The sequence below is a fragment of the Euleptes europaea genome, chromosome 8 (genome assembly GCF_029931775.1).
Source record: "Euleptes europaea isolate rEulEur1 chromosome 8, rEulEur1.hap1, whole genome shotgun sequence".
Taxonomy (NCBI): domain Eukaryota; kingdom Metazoa; phylum Chordata; class Lepidosauria; order Squamata; family Sphaerodactylidae; genus Euleptes; species Euleptes europaea.
In genome coordinates, this window is record NC_079319.1 from 96,983,882 (window position 1) to 96,999,374 (window position 15,493).

The window sequence follows — 15,493 nt, forward strand, 5'->3', positions numbered from 1 at the left end:
CTCCTGCCGATCCTACTACCATGGATTATCCATCTGCGGGCTTTTGACCTGGTAGTGTTAATCAGAATGCCTGGGAAACATACAGATGTCTTTCTCAAAAAAAAAAATGGGCACTGTTTATCATGGCAGGACCCAGGTTGTTTCATAGAGTAGGACAGAAGGTTGAGAACCAGTCGGCTACAAGATTTTCCCTCCCATACCCCTGGTAGGAAAGAGTTCACCACCCTCTCCCTAGACACCTTAATTGCAATATATATTGGCACTGACCTAAACCATGGTTAACTCTGACCAATGTTCTCATTAAACACAGATTTGAAATCAGCATCTGGTAATAGACCTTGGGGGGGTTTTCACGGAGGTTTGCAGTGGTTTCACATCTGTTTTACCACACTGCTAATTTTTTATTTTTCATGACTGCTTCGGATTTGGCCATAAAATTCGCGTCATCCCCGCCTCTTCTCAAACCTGTGTTGGTGCGATCTTTGATTTTGCCGTGCGGTTTTTGCCGCAGGGCTCCATGAAAATTTTTCCCTGGTTCGCATCAATTTTCCCCGCCCATGCCGGCTAATTTCTCCTCCCCTGTGAACGGCAATTGGCCGGGGGAATTTCGTGCTTGGACAAGAATGCCTCCCCTTTTGCTGCCTGCCTGCCTGCATGGAGTCGTGGCACTTCTCTCCCTCCCTCCGTCCCGGAGGCAGGCAGGCGGGTAGGCGGCACGCCTTCCCTGCCCCTCACTCGGGATGGGCCTTGGAGCCAGGCCCACACCTCCAAGCCCAGGGGGATGCCGTATGGCTCCAGGGGGAGGCCAGCGGGGCCACACTACATGCGCCTCGCGCGCTGGGGGGGGTGGGGGTAGCTTGGTCTAGGGCAGCTGGACCCACGGGGGGTTGTTCAATGGAAGAGGCTGTTGACCCCCCTACCCCAGTGGGGAGGGGAGGGGGGATTTTTGAGAATTCGGATGGGGAAAATGTGCATCCTGAGAGCGGAAAACCCAAGGCAAAACTCCCTCCCATCACCCTTCTGAAGAGGGGCGGCCAGTCTGGGTCTCCCTCCTCTCTCTCACGATGCACTGGGGCCGGATCGGGGCCGGCGCGCAAGCCAGAGGCCTTCTTTCCTCCCCCCCATGTATACGGGCTGGATCGGGACCAGCACGCCAGCCAGGAGCCCTCTCTCCTCTCTCTCACGATGCACTGGGGTTGGATCGGGGCCAGCGCACAAGCAAGGGCCTTCTGGGGTTTACAGTGGCCATTTATGCATGGGAGGTTTTGGAACAGCTCCAACCTGTGCCAATTCAAGAAGAGTGCCTTGGATTTGCCGCTCTATAGATGCACTTTTTCCCCATCCAAATTCTCAAAACTCAACAATCAGCCCCCAAGCACAGTTTTGAGAATTCGGATGGGGAAAATGTGCATCTAGAGAGCAGCAAATCCAAGGCACTCCTCTTGAATCGGCACAGGTTGGAGCTGTTCCATTGCCACTTTCAGCTAAACACTTCTCTGGGCACATGGATGCAATTCCTGCCCCCGCCCCCCAACAACCCTGCCTGTCATTAAAGGGCAATGGGTTCCACACTTACAGAAAATAGAGGGGAGCTTTGAGGAAAGTGCTGCCTTGCCCCCCCCCCATTGGAATCTGACTGTTCCAAAAGCAGAACGAGGGTGGAAGAAAAATGGAGGAGACCAGAGGGACTGGTGCTTGTTTTTTGTGCTGGGGGTGTGCCCACGGAGGCGAACCGCACGAGGTAATCTGCTGGGCAGAGTTGGAGCGGAGTTGGGGGTGGGCATAAACAATTAGCTTGTTGGAAGGGGAGGCCTCCTGCAAAGGGGACAGACCAAACCATTGTCGAATACAGCGTGCTTTGTTCCCATGAAAAACCAAAACTACACCGGGATTGACGGGGATAAATCACCGCCATGAAAAAAATAATTAAATCGCTTTTTTTTTTTTTTTTTTGCTCCATGGCAAGAGAGCATCAGAATTGTCCATGAAAAGTTGGCCCTTTGGTCAGACAAACCACAGTTACGAGGAAGCCAAAGTTATGCCTACACTGGCTGCCTGACGTGTCTGTTTAAATGCGCTTCAGCAGAAGCTACGTTTTGCATTTGATTGAGGGAATGAACTTAGCATTTAATTTTTGCACTCCTGGGGTTCTGCAAGTGAAATGGTAACTGTTGTTTACTCAAATCGTTAGTATTCAAAGGAATTATTTTTAAGTTCTTTTCAAAAAGCAATTCAGATAAGAGTGTTCTCTCCTTCCCTCTCCAAGAACTATTAGTAGCGAAAAAACAGATGCTCTGGATACCGCAGAGCTTATCAGAGTAGAGAGCAGCATTATCAGGGAAGATAGGAGGCTCAGAGATTTGTTAATGGGCTTGGAGCTTTTCGCTTCCAGGTCACTGGTTCCAACCCTCCTTGAGCCAGTAGCAAGTGGCTATCATTACCCTCTGCTTTCTCTTTTAGTAGCCTATAAGAAGTGATTTGGAAATAAACTTGTGTTTGGGATGGAAGAATTCTGCTTGCCAGGATTTCAGACATACAATGCAATTTCAGATATATACTGAGTTTGGGATCGTTCTGCACCCACACATGCAAACATAATGTGGATGCTTCCAATTTTGCTCTGTGATATCACACTGTGGGTAACAATGCTGCCATCACAAACAGCAACATTGTTTCCCAGTAATGGGTAGTAAAATTCATGATTCTATGTGATGTTATTATGCTGCAAGTTCCTCTCTTCCATCCTGGCCTGACATCATCATATCATGAGTTTAGTGAAGATGGGGGAGAACTAGACATATACCATATTCCATGGCAGCTCCTCCTCTCCCATGTGATTGCTCATGAGTGTTCAGAAAGCCAGAGACAGGCTCCATTACCCAGAAGGTATTGCATGAAAATACCATGTATCATGTGGGGCTACATGATTGTCCATATATGGTGGCCAATTATGGCCACTATGATTTGCACAATTGCAGTGGCCCTTTCTGGAGGCACTGTGATTGTGCAAGGTGCTGTGGTTGATTGCATGGATCCAGGAGGAGGTGACTTGGGTAGCCCCAGGCTAGCCTGATCTCATCAGATCTCAGAAGCTAAGCAGGGTCGGCCCTGGCAAGTAATAGGATGGGAGACCTCCACAGAATACCAAGGTCATGATGCAGAGGCAGGCAATAGCAAACCATCTCTTGCCTTGAAAACCCCACTGGATCATAAGTCAGCTGGGACTTGACGGCAAAAAAAGGAGGTACAAATACATTTAATTGGCACTGCCAGGCAACATCTGACTCGGTAAGGGGCTCACAACTGCCCCCGCCCACATAAGCCCCATGCATTATTTCATGGAAGTGGCCAACTATGTGAAGAGAGCTAAATTGTATATCACTGAAGCCAAAAACTGATTTCTAAATTCTTTGATGTGGAAATATTTGGGCTGATGACAAACACAATCACAAACTGGAAAACATGTACTAGTCAGAAGTAAAAAAGATGTTTTTGCTGTTCAGATTAAAAAATTTCCAAGGAGCAAATTCAATGGATACTTTGATGTATAAAACTGGGAAGACGTCAGTCACATCAGAAATTAAAACAGAGTAGGGAAAGCGCAGCAACACATCTGCCTTGACGCATTGATTGCCCAGCTGTTGTTTCCTTGGCAGCGTGATTTCCAGTACAGATTAACTTACCCAGGCTTGACACGCCACGGATGAATCTCCCTGGTTTTAATGGGTCCTGCTTTCTTTCAGACAACCCTTCCCAAGTTGGCAGCGTTGCAGTCACGGTCAGAGTCCTGGATGTGAACGACAACGCTCCCGAATTCCCCAGGTTCTATGAGGCTTTTGTGTGTGAAAATGCAAAGCCTGGACAGGTGAGAAATTCAGAAGGATTTTGTATGAAACTGATGCCAACTTCTGCATCAGAACTCCACTCCATATCCTTACTCAGAACAAAGAGGAATTGCATTGTAAACTCTTGTATAGATATTTGTTATGGCTTTATACAATGCCACAAGAGTGAGAACTGATTAGACCGGTGATTCTCATAGTATTACTTCCAGAATTATAACATTTCACTAACAGCTAGGGTTGCCAGCTCTGGGTTGGGAAATACCTGGAGATTTGGGGGGTGGAGCCTGAGGAGGTTTGGGGAGTGGAAGCAGTTGAATGGGGTATAATGCCATAGAGTCCACCTTCCAAAGCAGCCCTTTTCTCCAGGTGAACTGATCTCTGTCACCTAGAGATCAGTTCTAATAGCAGGAGATCTCCAGCCACCACCTGGAGGTTGGCAGCCCTACTAACAGCCCAAACCTAAGACTCTGAAACCAATGTATCACTGGCATGGCATTGCAGACATTTTTTTTAATTAAAATATTTATACCCTGCCTTTCCCATAGCTTAAGGCTGCTTACAACAAAAACACATAAAACCCCATATTACCTTCTCCTCCATATAAATGCCTGCAGCCTACACCACCTCAAAAGCCCTAGCAAACTGAGTGGACTTTCAGAGTCTCCTAAATACCTTCTCATCTCCTCCAGGATCCTCTTCCATTGGTTGGGTGCTATGATGGAAAAGGTAGCTTGATGCCAGGTGGACCGGGGCAGGGGCAACTAGCATGAACCTGAGGAGAGAGACATTGAAGGGAAGACAACACGCAGGTTGCACTGGAGCCCACAGCAACCCTGGCACAAACCACCACTCATGTAGCGCCATGCCACTGACAATGCCACTGTGGCTTAGTTTGTAGAGGATCTGCTTGGCATGCCGAGGGTCCCAGGTTCAATCCTCGGCATCTCCAGTTAAAGAGACTAGGCAGGTAGGTGATGTGAAAGACCCCTGCCTGAGACCCTGGAGAGCCGCTGCCGGTCTGAGTAGACAATACTGACTTTGATGGACCAAGGGTCTGATTCATTATAAAGCCTAACCATGGTCCCTTTAGACCGGTAGTTCCCAAAGTGGGCAGTACCACCCCCTGGGGGGCAGTGAGATTACCTAGGGGGGCACTAAGTGGCAAGGGGGCAGCAGGGGGCGCTAGAGGTGGGCCCCTTCAGCTGTGTTGTTGGATAGAGTAGGGGGCTCTGGGGTTGAGTTTGTGGAGCCAAGGGGGCGGTGGCCCGAAATGTTTGGGAACCACTGCTTTAGACGTTCCCCGTTGCCTTTGCGGCTGTCTTTCCCCAATGGCTGTCTTTCTCTGCTCGCTTTGTTCTCAAAGTGTAATCCTTAAAAGCTGCCTTCTCCCCCCCACACACACGCTGAAGCTGTCATCGGCCTCTCTGTTTCATTCTTGTGTCCTGCAGCTGGTTCAGACGGTCAGTGCGGTGGACCAAGATGACCCACAGGAGGGGCAGCACTTCTACTACAGCTTGGCGCCGGAGGCAGCCAACAACCCCAATTTCACTCTAAGGGACAATCAAGGTAATTGGAGCGGACGCCCATTTGTTATGCTAAGTAACGTCTTCTTCAGAGCTGGACTGGAGAGGCTGAGTCTTAACACCACATCATGGATTGCCGTAGCCAGTAATGCCCACTGACACCTGCCCCTTAGAGGCAGCGATAAAATGACATATAATTTTACGCTCTCTACAGTTGTACTGTGTTTGCCCCTCTATGTACACATTTCACAGTGACAGATTCTTTTAGTTTGAGGAAATACGCCACTGTTGTGCAAATTTAAACCTTGTCATGCTGCGGGCGTCTTCTCTGAATGGGATTTTTGCTCAAAAGTAGATGTTTTAAAAGGTTGAGGCTTGAAACTAGAATTGGGAAAAGTATCAGAGAGAGAAATTGTTTTGCTCTCGGGATCTGAGCTTTTCTGCCAGGAGCACAGAAAGGGACCCTGGTGTTTGGTTTGGTTTTCTCCTTTCCTGAGTTTTGTTTTGTTCTCCTATACTACTAGATTAATAGTGACTTACTTTAAAAACTGTAAGTCATGTGGGATGACGTTTGGCACAGAAAGCTAGAGAAAAAATCCTTAAAAGAATCCTTTTAAAACACAGGGAAACTGGTCACAAGAGTTGAAACTGGGAGGTATCCACTTATATACAGAGCGAAACACGCTTTTCTTTATCATATAAGTTATGCTTATAACTTTTCATATTTTATTTATATGAAATATCTATATCCTGCTGTATTTGCTTGGACAAGGTGGCTAACAATGCAACAAAAAATTGTGAGGCTATAAACATCAATTAACCATAAAACATACAGAGATTTAAAAACAGAGCTAGATCTGTGGAAAAATTTCACTCATCTCTGAAACTGCCCTCTTAGCATGGTATCCAAATGGCCCAAATATGTATATACCTTGACCAAAGGAGCGGTCTCCCTCCAAGGGGTCAGAAGACTATACACACCTGTGCTTTGGGCAAATATTATTGGGATCATATTGCCTGATGTATACCAAGGTCTAGGATTTAATCTAACGCCTCATAAGTGTGTGCAGATTCTTAGAGTAAACAGAGATTGGCTTAAATAATAAGGATTTATTTTTAAAAAGAGTAATAGCAAAGGGAATAAGCAAAGTGCATACAGAGTTTGAAAGGCGCACGCACACACACACACACACAAAAGAACTGTTCTACAAACCCTAAAGACTAGTAAAGCCGGTGTGGTGTGGCGATTAATGTGTCGGACTTAGACCTAGGAAACCCAGGTTCAACTCCACCCTTGCACCATGGAAGCTTGCTGGGTGACCTTGGGCCAGTCATGCACTCTCAGCCCTGACCCTGGCAAGTATGTGGATGGGAGACCTCCAAGGAAGTCCAGGGTCATGACACGGAGGCAGGCAATGGCAAAACCACTTCCGAATGTCTCATGCCTTGAAAACCCTGCAGGGTCACCATAAGTCAGCTGCGACTTGACAGCAAAAAAAAAAAAAAGCAAATGTTACTAATATAAAAAATAGAATGGGGGGAGGAGAACAGGGAAAGGAAGCATAAAACACTGGTCCTGAAGTCTGGTGAGGCTTGTCGGTAAGAGGAGGAAGCCCCCCAGGTGAAAGCAATCTTTACAGAGGCCTGCGATGGAGTGGTGGAGCTGATGCAAAGTCACGCACACCTTCCCCCAAGATGCGTTTTCACCTGGGGGTTTGGAGTCAGCTGCTGGAGTCAATTGTTGCGATGGGAATCCATGACTGGAACCCAAAAGCTGGGATTCTTGGGGCTAACTTATACCCCAAAAAGTGTGAAGACAGAGGGAGAAATCATACTTCTCAAAGCAGATCGGGTTGGAGTTTAAGGTTTCTAACCTCATTGGCTAGATCAGTAAGATAACAAGTAGTGGGAAACTGGGGGTATCGATTACTTCGTTGATGAAGTTTATGGCCCAAATGGAATAACAAGCTTAGGTTATATGCTCACCATTTGTTTGGATTTAATTGGAGGTGGAGGGAACATAGTGAGGGAAATAAATATATCGAGATCATGGATTCATGAGTTGATGTATCCTTGCTAACTGAAAAGACCGATCCTGTTAGGGTTTGTTGAGTGCCACATGTAATTAACTGAGACACTGTTATTACCTTTGATTGGGAGGGGGGGTTCTTGCTCTCCTTTGTCTTTTCCCAAGCATGGAGGTAGTAGCATTACATCGTCTCTTCAAAGTGCTGCAACCTGCTATGCCCAGTTTCGCTTCTGCCCCAAGATTAGAAAAATACATTCCAGTTTACTATTCCAAACTTTGGAAGAGGCCAAATTGAGAAATAAAATAAAAAGGATGCATAGCTCTTCTGAGGGATCGGTGAAGGGATCCTGGCTATGTACTTAAGCGCTGCTCCAACAGCCTGCTCATGGGGTAATAAGCATGCCACTCATGGGGTAATAAGCATACTTTCTGTAGGTGTGTCCTACAGATGGTGGTTGAAGAGGGCTGATACTCTTACGGGATGTTCTGGTCATAGCCAAGCCAACCTCCTTCATCAACTGTCAAACCCATTTCTAAGGCATGAGTCCCGAGAAGGTCCCGTCAACTGAGGCTAGCATACCAGAGAGCATTTGGGCCAATGGAAGAAGTTGTTATATGGGCGCATAAAGGTCTTTCAGGAAATACCCTGTGCTATGTAAGTTTACCCCCGGTCCTTTTCCCTACCTGCCTTGCCAACCTGCAAGAATTTCAGTTGCGCCTGGAAACAAACGGTGTAGAAATAAACAGTACTGTAGCATCACCTTGTGGTGAAAATAATTATTACCATATCCTGAGAACTGGAGAAAACTGGGGCTGGACTAAAAAACAGTATTCTACGCTGGTGATCCTCAACAGCATCGGACACTTCCTGACACTTTCCTTCTACGTGTGCCTGCAGAGCAATGCTTTTCTGGCAGTAGGTGCTTTCTGGTAATTGAATCTGGTCTTGGAAGAACAGAGAAACACTTAGCACTGGAGGAATACACTGCTTTTCTCCCTTTCAACGTAACTCAAAGCAGACGGCATACATTCAAAAAATAAATACAATTATCACAACAGGCCAAAACAGTGCAGATACAAGGAAGCCAGCCACAAAACTTTGCTCACCGGCTACCGAAGGCACGAGAAATGAGCTGTGCTTTACGGGACCTCTGAAGGCTGTGCTGGACTCGGGACTTTCCTTATATTCTTGGGGAGGAGCCTGCTCCACAACACAGGGGCCGCCATGGAGAAAACAGGCGCTCAAGCAGCTCTTTCTGACCTAAGTTGTTCTTTCTGACATAAGTGGGCAAATGATCCGTAATCCCTGGTGTGATGACCAGAGGTGCCTTGTAGGTACATATGGATATTACCGTAAGACTCAGAGGTTAGATACATAACATTTTAAAAGTAAATTTAAATATTAGTAGATCTGTTCACCTTAGATTACAACACGTTGGAAACTGCAAGAAGCAGAATGTTTTCTCACAGCAGCATATTTACAGCAGTAAAGTGACCATATCAGTTGTTTGCAAATGCCTGCCAAGATCTTCGGGGCACTGATTTGCTGAAACGTGTTGTTGTGACCATGTCTTCCTGTTTCTTGAGCATGCATTACTGATGGATTTAAAAGGAACCATCACAGCCATGGGAAGCAAGGGAGGTTCAGTTCACCCTCAAGGCGTTGTGCTAAGGAAAGGGAAGCTTGGGGAAAGTTCTGAGCATCAGAACTACTTTTTCTGACCCCCAATTAAGGCCGACTAAGGGGTAATTTGAGACAACGGCAGAGACCGGTGTGTTGTTCCTGGTTCTTTACAGTAAAAGATCACTTGTCAAGCTCATCCATTTTGTCAGTCGCAAGCATAGACATTTCACAGGTATGTGTCAGTCATCGGATGGTTTTGCCCTTTTGTGTGCATTTAAATACCAAGCTCCTTCATTTTTATTGGGAGCACAGGACCGTGAATCAGAAACATTCGGCTGAGGAATGCTAGAGTTGAGAGTACGGTAATAACTTTGACACTTCATTTGCATTGGCGACAATGTATTAATTCAAAATATACTTTGCGTCACAGAATGCAAATATTCTGCAAAAATTATCAGTGTAAAATGAGACTGTATTCTAAACATTTCCCCATCGATCCAGTTTAGGTGATTTTGGCAAAAACATTTTTAAAATCCATACTGGATTTACGTGCCACTGATTTTTTCTCTCTCAGGTATAGTCACTTGCAGGTTTACAATACAACACATTTCACAAGACAGTTTTGGCCCGATTCATATATTTGGACCTTCTCATGTATTACCACAGTGGTATGGCTGCATTCCCATAACCTGCATAGCCCCAGGCTAGCCTGATCTTGTCAGATCTCAGAAGCTAAGCAGGATCAGCCCTGGTATGTATTTGAATGGGCAACCTGTCAAGAAATACCAGGGTCGTGTCTCCACCCTCATGTCTTATTCCCATGGAACGAGTGCAATCCAAGTTTCTTAGAGCTGCCCTGCAATTGCCAAGATGTGTATCAAATGCTATGATCCGTTTAGAAACTGGCATGATGAAGGCTGAGGCAAGGGTTGTCTTGTCCTTGCTTTATGTCTGGCTGAAAATTAATTTCAACCCTAAGGGTCTTCTTCCACTGATTCTGTGTGATACCTTTAGGTCAAAGTGGATAATAGCCATTGAAGACAAACTAAATAAACTGGGTTTTACCCCCCTAGCACTACTTCAGTTAGGGTGGGATCAAGCTAAGTCAACTATAAACCAAAGGGTTAAAGATATTGAGCGACAAGTAGATTGAGCAAGAGTGCCCCTATTTATGGCTCCCCCCCCCACTCCAAATTTATCCTTACACCAGCAGCCTATCTCCGTTACTTAGAGGTAAACAAATACAGGAGGGCTTTTACCTTGGCTAGGTGCGCAGCCTTCCCCTCTGCTATGTTAGCGGGGAAATTCAAGAAGATGCTCAGGGCGGAGAGACTCTGCCCCTGCAAATCCGGGGATTTAAAAACCACTGAACATGTTCTCCTGAATTGTAACTTTTACACTATACCCCATTCTAAGTTTATTGAGCCCCTCATACTGAGAATGGGACCCGACAGGGAAAGAGAAAAGATAGAAACGCTCCTACAAGGAGATAATCCCTCAATCACCTCTCAGGTAGCAAAATTTTGTACGGGTGCAATGAAAATTTGTTGCCACGGAGTAGTCTCTTAGTCCAAATGGCAGATGTACCTTGGGTGTTATTTATTTATTTATTTATTTATTTTTAAGTGATTTAAGACTTGGACTGTAAAACTTTGTCGGTAAGACCATTTTAGTCCATGTATCTTGTTTTATCTGGCCAAGGGCCATAAATAAACAATCTAATCTAATCTACCAGGGTTGTGACATGGAGGCAGGCAATGGCAAACCACCCCTGAATGTCTCTTGCCTTGAAAACCCTAATGGGTTGCCATAAGTCATAGAACTATAGAGCTGGAAGAGGCCATACAGGCCAACTAGTCCAACCCCCTCCTCAGTGCAACATCATCCTAGAGTATCCCTGACAAGTGCTTGTCCAGCCTCTGCTTAAAGACTGCCAGTGAGGGGGAGCTCACCACCTCCCTAGAAAGCTGTGACTTGACCGGGGTGGGGGGGAATTCTCCATTTAGAAACCCAAGCACTTTTCACTCATTACATTCTGGCTGTGTGACCATCTATATGAGAAGAGCACACAACACACAACCCTCCCAGAGTTCGAGTCTGCGTGATCTTTGTGTTGTTTGAAAGGGGAAATGTATTGCTGGAAGTCTTGTGTGTTGCAACTTTCTAATTGAATCGTGGTCATGTGCACAGGGAGGTTCATGTGTAGCACGCTCTTCCATTATACATGGCCACAATGCCAGGAACATGATGACTTACAATGGCTACATGTCTCCAGGGATGAGATCTATGTTGCTTTGCTAATCTGTGGAAGTACGGATCATGTGGATCATCCAAATGACAAATCTGTTACCCATGCTACCACTATCATTACACGAGACTACAGGCATGAGATCAGAACGTACATGTTGTATCTCGGATACGGAGAACTGACCGTGCATGCAAAAGCGCTTTCAGGGGGCAGCCTGACTCCTCCGAGTAGGGCAATGAACAGAGTCTATTCATAGTAGTGGCAATGGCATTCTTTTCGTGAAAAGTCCTTGCTTCTGATGAGCTTGAAAGCTGCAAGGGCTGTTATGCAGTCTTGGAGAAGTAAGGAGAATGCTTTGGATTTCTAATAGCCATGTCTTATCTCATCATGTTATTTGCAAACAATAGTTGTAGCATCAAATCACTGTGTCATTTCATGTGACGCACATAAAAGGAACTTGGCATAGCACTTGAACGGTCAATTTTTCAACACCTCTAGAAACATTCATTGGGGTGAACTGGATGCTTGCCCTGACATTACGCTAGCGAAAAAGAGGTGCCTCCCCATTCCGCCACTCGTCGCTTTTCCACTGCAATCCCTCCCTCTCCCCACCCCCCGGCTTTTATCTTGTATTAAAGCCCAGTTGAGGAAAATTGGTTAAAAAATGGACACGCAGAGGCATTAGACAGAATCAAAGCCAAAGAAGACCTATGCATTCTCTTCCTGCATGGTGACTCCCCCCTGCAAATGCCCCCCAGCATTACACTCGTTCGAGAATCCAGTTTTTGTCTCATAATGGGTACTTATATTTGCAAGTTCAACACTATTAAACGGCAGGGCAAAGGCAAAGTCCTGAGTTTATGGGTTAATGAGGAACTGCTTTATAGTCTTTACCTCTAATACCCTTTACTTCACAAGTAAATACCAACTTCTTTGTGATTTCCCCCCCCCCCTTTATTCCAGACAATACAGCTTGGATTTTAACTAGGAGATCGGGCTTCCGGCAGCACGAGCAGAACACCTTTAACCTTCCTGTCCTGATAGCTGATAATGGGCGCCCCATGCTGAGCAGCACCGGGACCGTCATGATCCGTGTCTGCAGCTGTGATGACAAAGGCCTGCTGATGTCCTGCAATGCGGAGGCCTACGTCCTCCCGGTCACCCTCAGCAGAGGAGCCCTTATTGCTATTCTTGCCTGCATCTTTGTCTTGCTAGGTAAACTACGCGGGGCATTAATTGAAGGAAGGATAATTCCCTCCTGTTCTTCTGGCTCACTCGTACTCACTGAAATGGAGGGCCTATTAAGGGCTATCCAGCACAATGCTGATTAGACATAAGGAAGAATTTTCTAACAGTTACAGCGGTTCCTCAGTGGAACAGGCTTCCTCGGGAGGGGGTGAGGTCTCCTTCCTTGGAGGTTTTTAAGCAGAGGCTAGTTGGCCATCTGTCAGCAAGGCTGATTCTATGACCTTAGGCAGATCATGAGAGGGAGGGCATCTTGGCCATCTTCTGGGCATGGAGTAAGGGTCACTGAGGATGTGGGGGGAGGTAGTTGTGAATTTCCTGCATTGTGCAGGGGGTTGGACTAGATGACCCTGGTGATCCCTTCCAACTCGATAATTCTATGAATCTATGTGAAGTACTGTTTTGGATTTATATTTGGCTTAGGGTACAGCTTGACCTCTAGGTCAGGGGACTTCAATCTTTTTGAGTCTGTGGGCATATTTGGAATTCTGATGGGGCATGGTGGTAGATCATGATGGGTAGCCATGTTGGTCTGTTTGTAGCAGTAGAAAAGAGCAAGAGTCCAGCAGCACCTTAAAGACTAACAAAATTTATGGCAGGGTATGAGCTTTCGTGAGTCACAGCTCACTTCTTCAGATGGCATGGTGGGTGCAGCCACAAAACGGCTGCCACAAAATGGCTGCCATGGGAGGCGGAGGCGGCCACAAAATGATCACCAGAGCTTAACTTCAGTACACAATGGAGATCCTTGTGTTGTGGTGGCAGTTCTCCAAGGCAGAGAACCATCAACGGAGCATTTAAAGTGTAGACAAATATAGATCTCGTTTTTAAAACAATTAAATAAAACATATAAGCAGAAACATATAAATAGGGAGGAGGGCCAATCGCAGTCAGTGAGGGAATGCTAAACAGGGAAAAAAGTCTTCTTTTTGCTTGTTCCTTACAGTGCTGGTGCTGCTGATCTTATCGATGAGAAGACACAGGAAGCAGCCTTACATCATTAATGAAGACGAGAACATCCATGAGAATATTGTACGATATGATGACGAGGGGGGCGGGGAGGAAGACACGGAGGCCTTTGACATTGCTGCCTTTTGGAATCCTAGAGAGGCCCACGTGGCGATGAAGAGCAGGCAGGACATGATGCCCGAGATAGAAAGCCTCTCAAGATACGTCCCTCAGGCTTGCACGATGGACAGCAGCGTTCACAACTACGTCCTGGCCAAGCTCTACGAAGCCGACATGGACCTCTGGGCTCCCCCCTTTGACTCTCTGCAGACGTACATGTTTGAGGGCAACGGGTCTGTGGCCGAGTCGCTCAGTTCCTTGCAGTCAGCGACTACGGACTCAGAGCAAAACTATGACTATCTGATGGACTGGGGGCCTCGCTTTAAAAAGCTGGCCGAAATGTACGGCGCCACAGAAGGGAATGGCGGGGCCCTGTGGTAACAAAGATTTGCGAGCAGAGTACTCTGTACTCAACACAGCCATCTGAGTTGGTTACTCATCAGATGGGAGGACATGGGCAAAGTGGCCCCTACTACAAATAGCAATATGGTGCTTGAGGGTGAATGCAGAAGAAGAGTGGTAATACACATGAACTCTCTCCGGATCAGCTTTACTCAGTTATGTTAAAGTTACATTTGTAAACAATGATAAACGGAAAGAAAAGGAGGGGAGGGGGGCTTCCTGGGCTTTTTAAAACAAAATGGCTAAACTTGAACACTTCACTCCTGGACTAGAATGACATTATCCTCTTTTTGATGTACTTTTTTTCGACAGCTTATTAAGTTCTTTACATTTGGGTGTGAAGATGTGCAATTTTCAGTTCACAAGGAAATGGTCTACAGAAAGCTGTCCCAGGGAATTCAAGCCCTCCTTGTCTTGGGTCATGAAAGAAACACTTAAGTGGGGCTTCTGTGGCCAGCAAGAGTCCCTTAGCTCTTAAAAGCGGCCTGACTTTTGCCGCCTTGCCCAGAAGGATCTGAGTGGTGGAGGGGATTAGCGTAGGCAGTTGAGCGGCACTCCGTTGGAATGGCATCTGATCGATGGCCGTCTGCGTTAAGACTAACATCCAAGTAATGTGCGTTGAGTCTCTCCTCAGCTTTTTAAAAACCGACCTGACACGCTGGTTCAGAATGAAACCAGACGAGGAAAAGAATGCCTCTTTTTTTGCACTGTAGATATTTTTTCCATGTGCCAAATGTGGAGGGGGGGAATTAGATGCTACCAGTGAAAGCCAAATAAAATGAAAACAATTTGATAAATATATAGGTAAGAGGGGCTTTCCCAAACTATGTGAGTTCAAACCGAGGGAAGTTTACATACTGTAGGTAACCTACTTGAACAAAATGCAGTATTATACTGGAATAAGTGGATGTAAGAAATATTCCATATATAAGTTTTTGTATATTTGTTAATAATTTTGGTAATAAATATCATGTACTGGATACAATGCAGTACCTTAGAACCTCTTTTAATAAAAGTTAAATCAAAGGCAAAGGTGATTTATTGGATGTCTTACAGGCGGGGTGTTTTATTTTATTTTATTTTTTACCCTTTGCCATCACTGTTTCTTCCCCACACCATGTCACATGCTACTTTGGAAACTCCCTTCAGCTTGCAATGCAATATTTCTGGATCCATAGGGAATAAGGCAATGTCTCAATATTGGTTCATCGTGGGTGATGGGCCCTCTTGTGGATGGTCATATTGATCTCGATTGCATGTATTATCTGTCAATTGACGGAAACAAGCCTGTGCCTTTTAAGAACTCTGGGGAGTACTCTCTTATGTCATGACGGTTATAACACAACACATTTCCACCGGCAATCTGTAGCACATATGACCTTAGTGTTGGCAACCACCAGGTAGGGGCCGAAGATTTACAAATGATGTCAAGGCTATAGAGATTCCCCTCGAGAAAATCACTGCTTTGGAGGGTGGGTCTCTCGGACATTGTACCCTGCTGAGGTCACT

At 46.0% G+C, this 15,493-nt stretch overlaps 1 protein-coding gene across 1 annotated transcript in view; it reads left to right on the forward strand.

Annotated features, from left to right (window-relative positions):
- Window positions 1-13,963, forward strand: part of CDH20 (cadherin 20) — an 83,846-nt gene extending 69,883 nt beyond the window's left edge. Inside the window, exons 8-11 of the mRNA XM_056854150.1 lie at window positions 3,744-3,865; window positions 5,294-5,411; window positions 12,233-12,484; window positions 13,461-13,963. Coding sequence (XP_056710128.1) covers window positions 3,744-3,865; window positions 5,294-5,411; window positions 12,233-12,484; window positions 13,461-13,963 — 995 coding nt within the window. The remainder of the gene's footprint in view (window positions 1-3,743; window positions 3,866-5,293; window positions 5,412-12,232; window positions 12,485-13,460) is intronic.
- The last annotated feature ends 1,530 nt before the right edge of the window (window positions 13,964-15,493 follow it).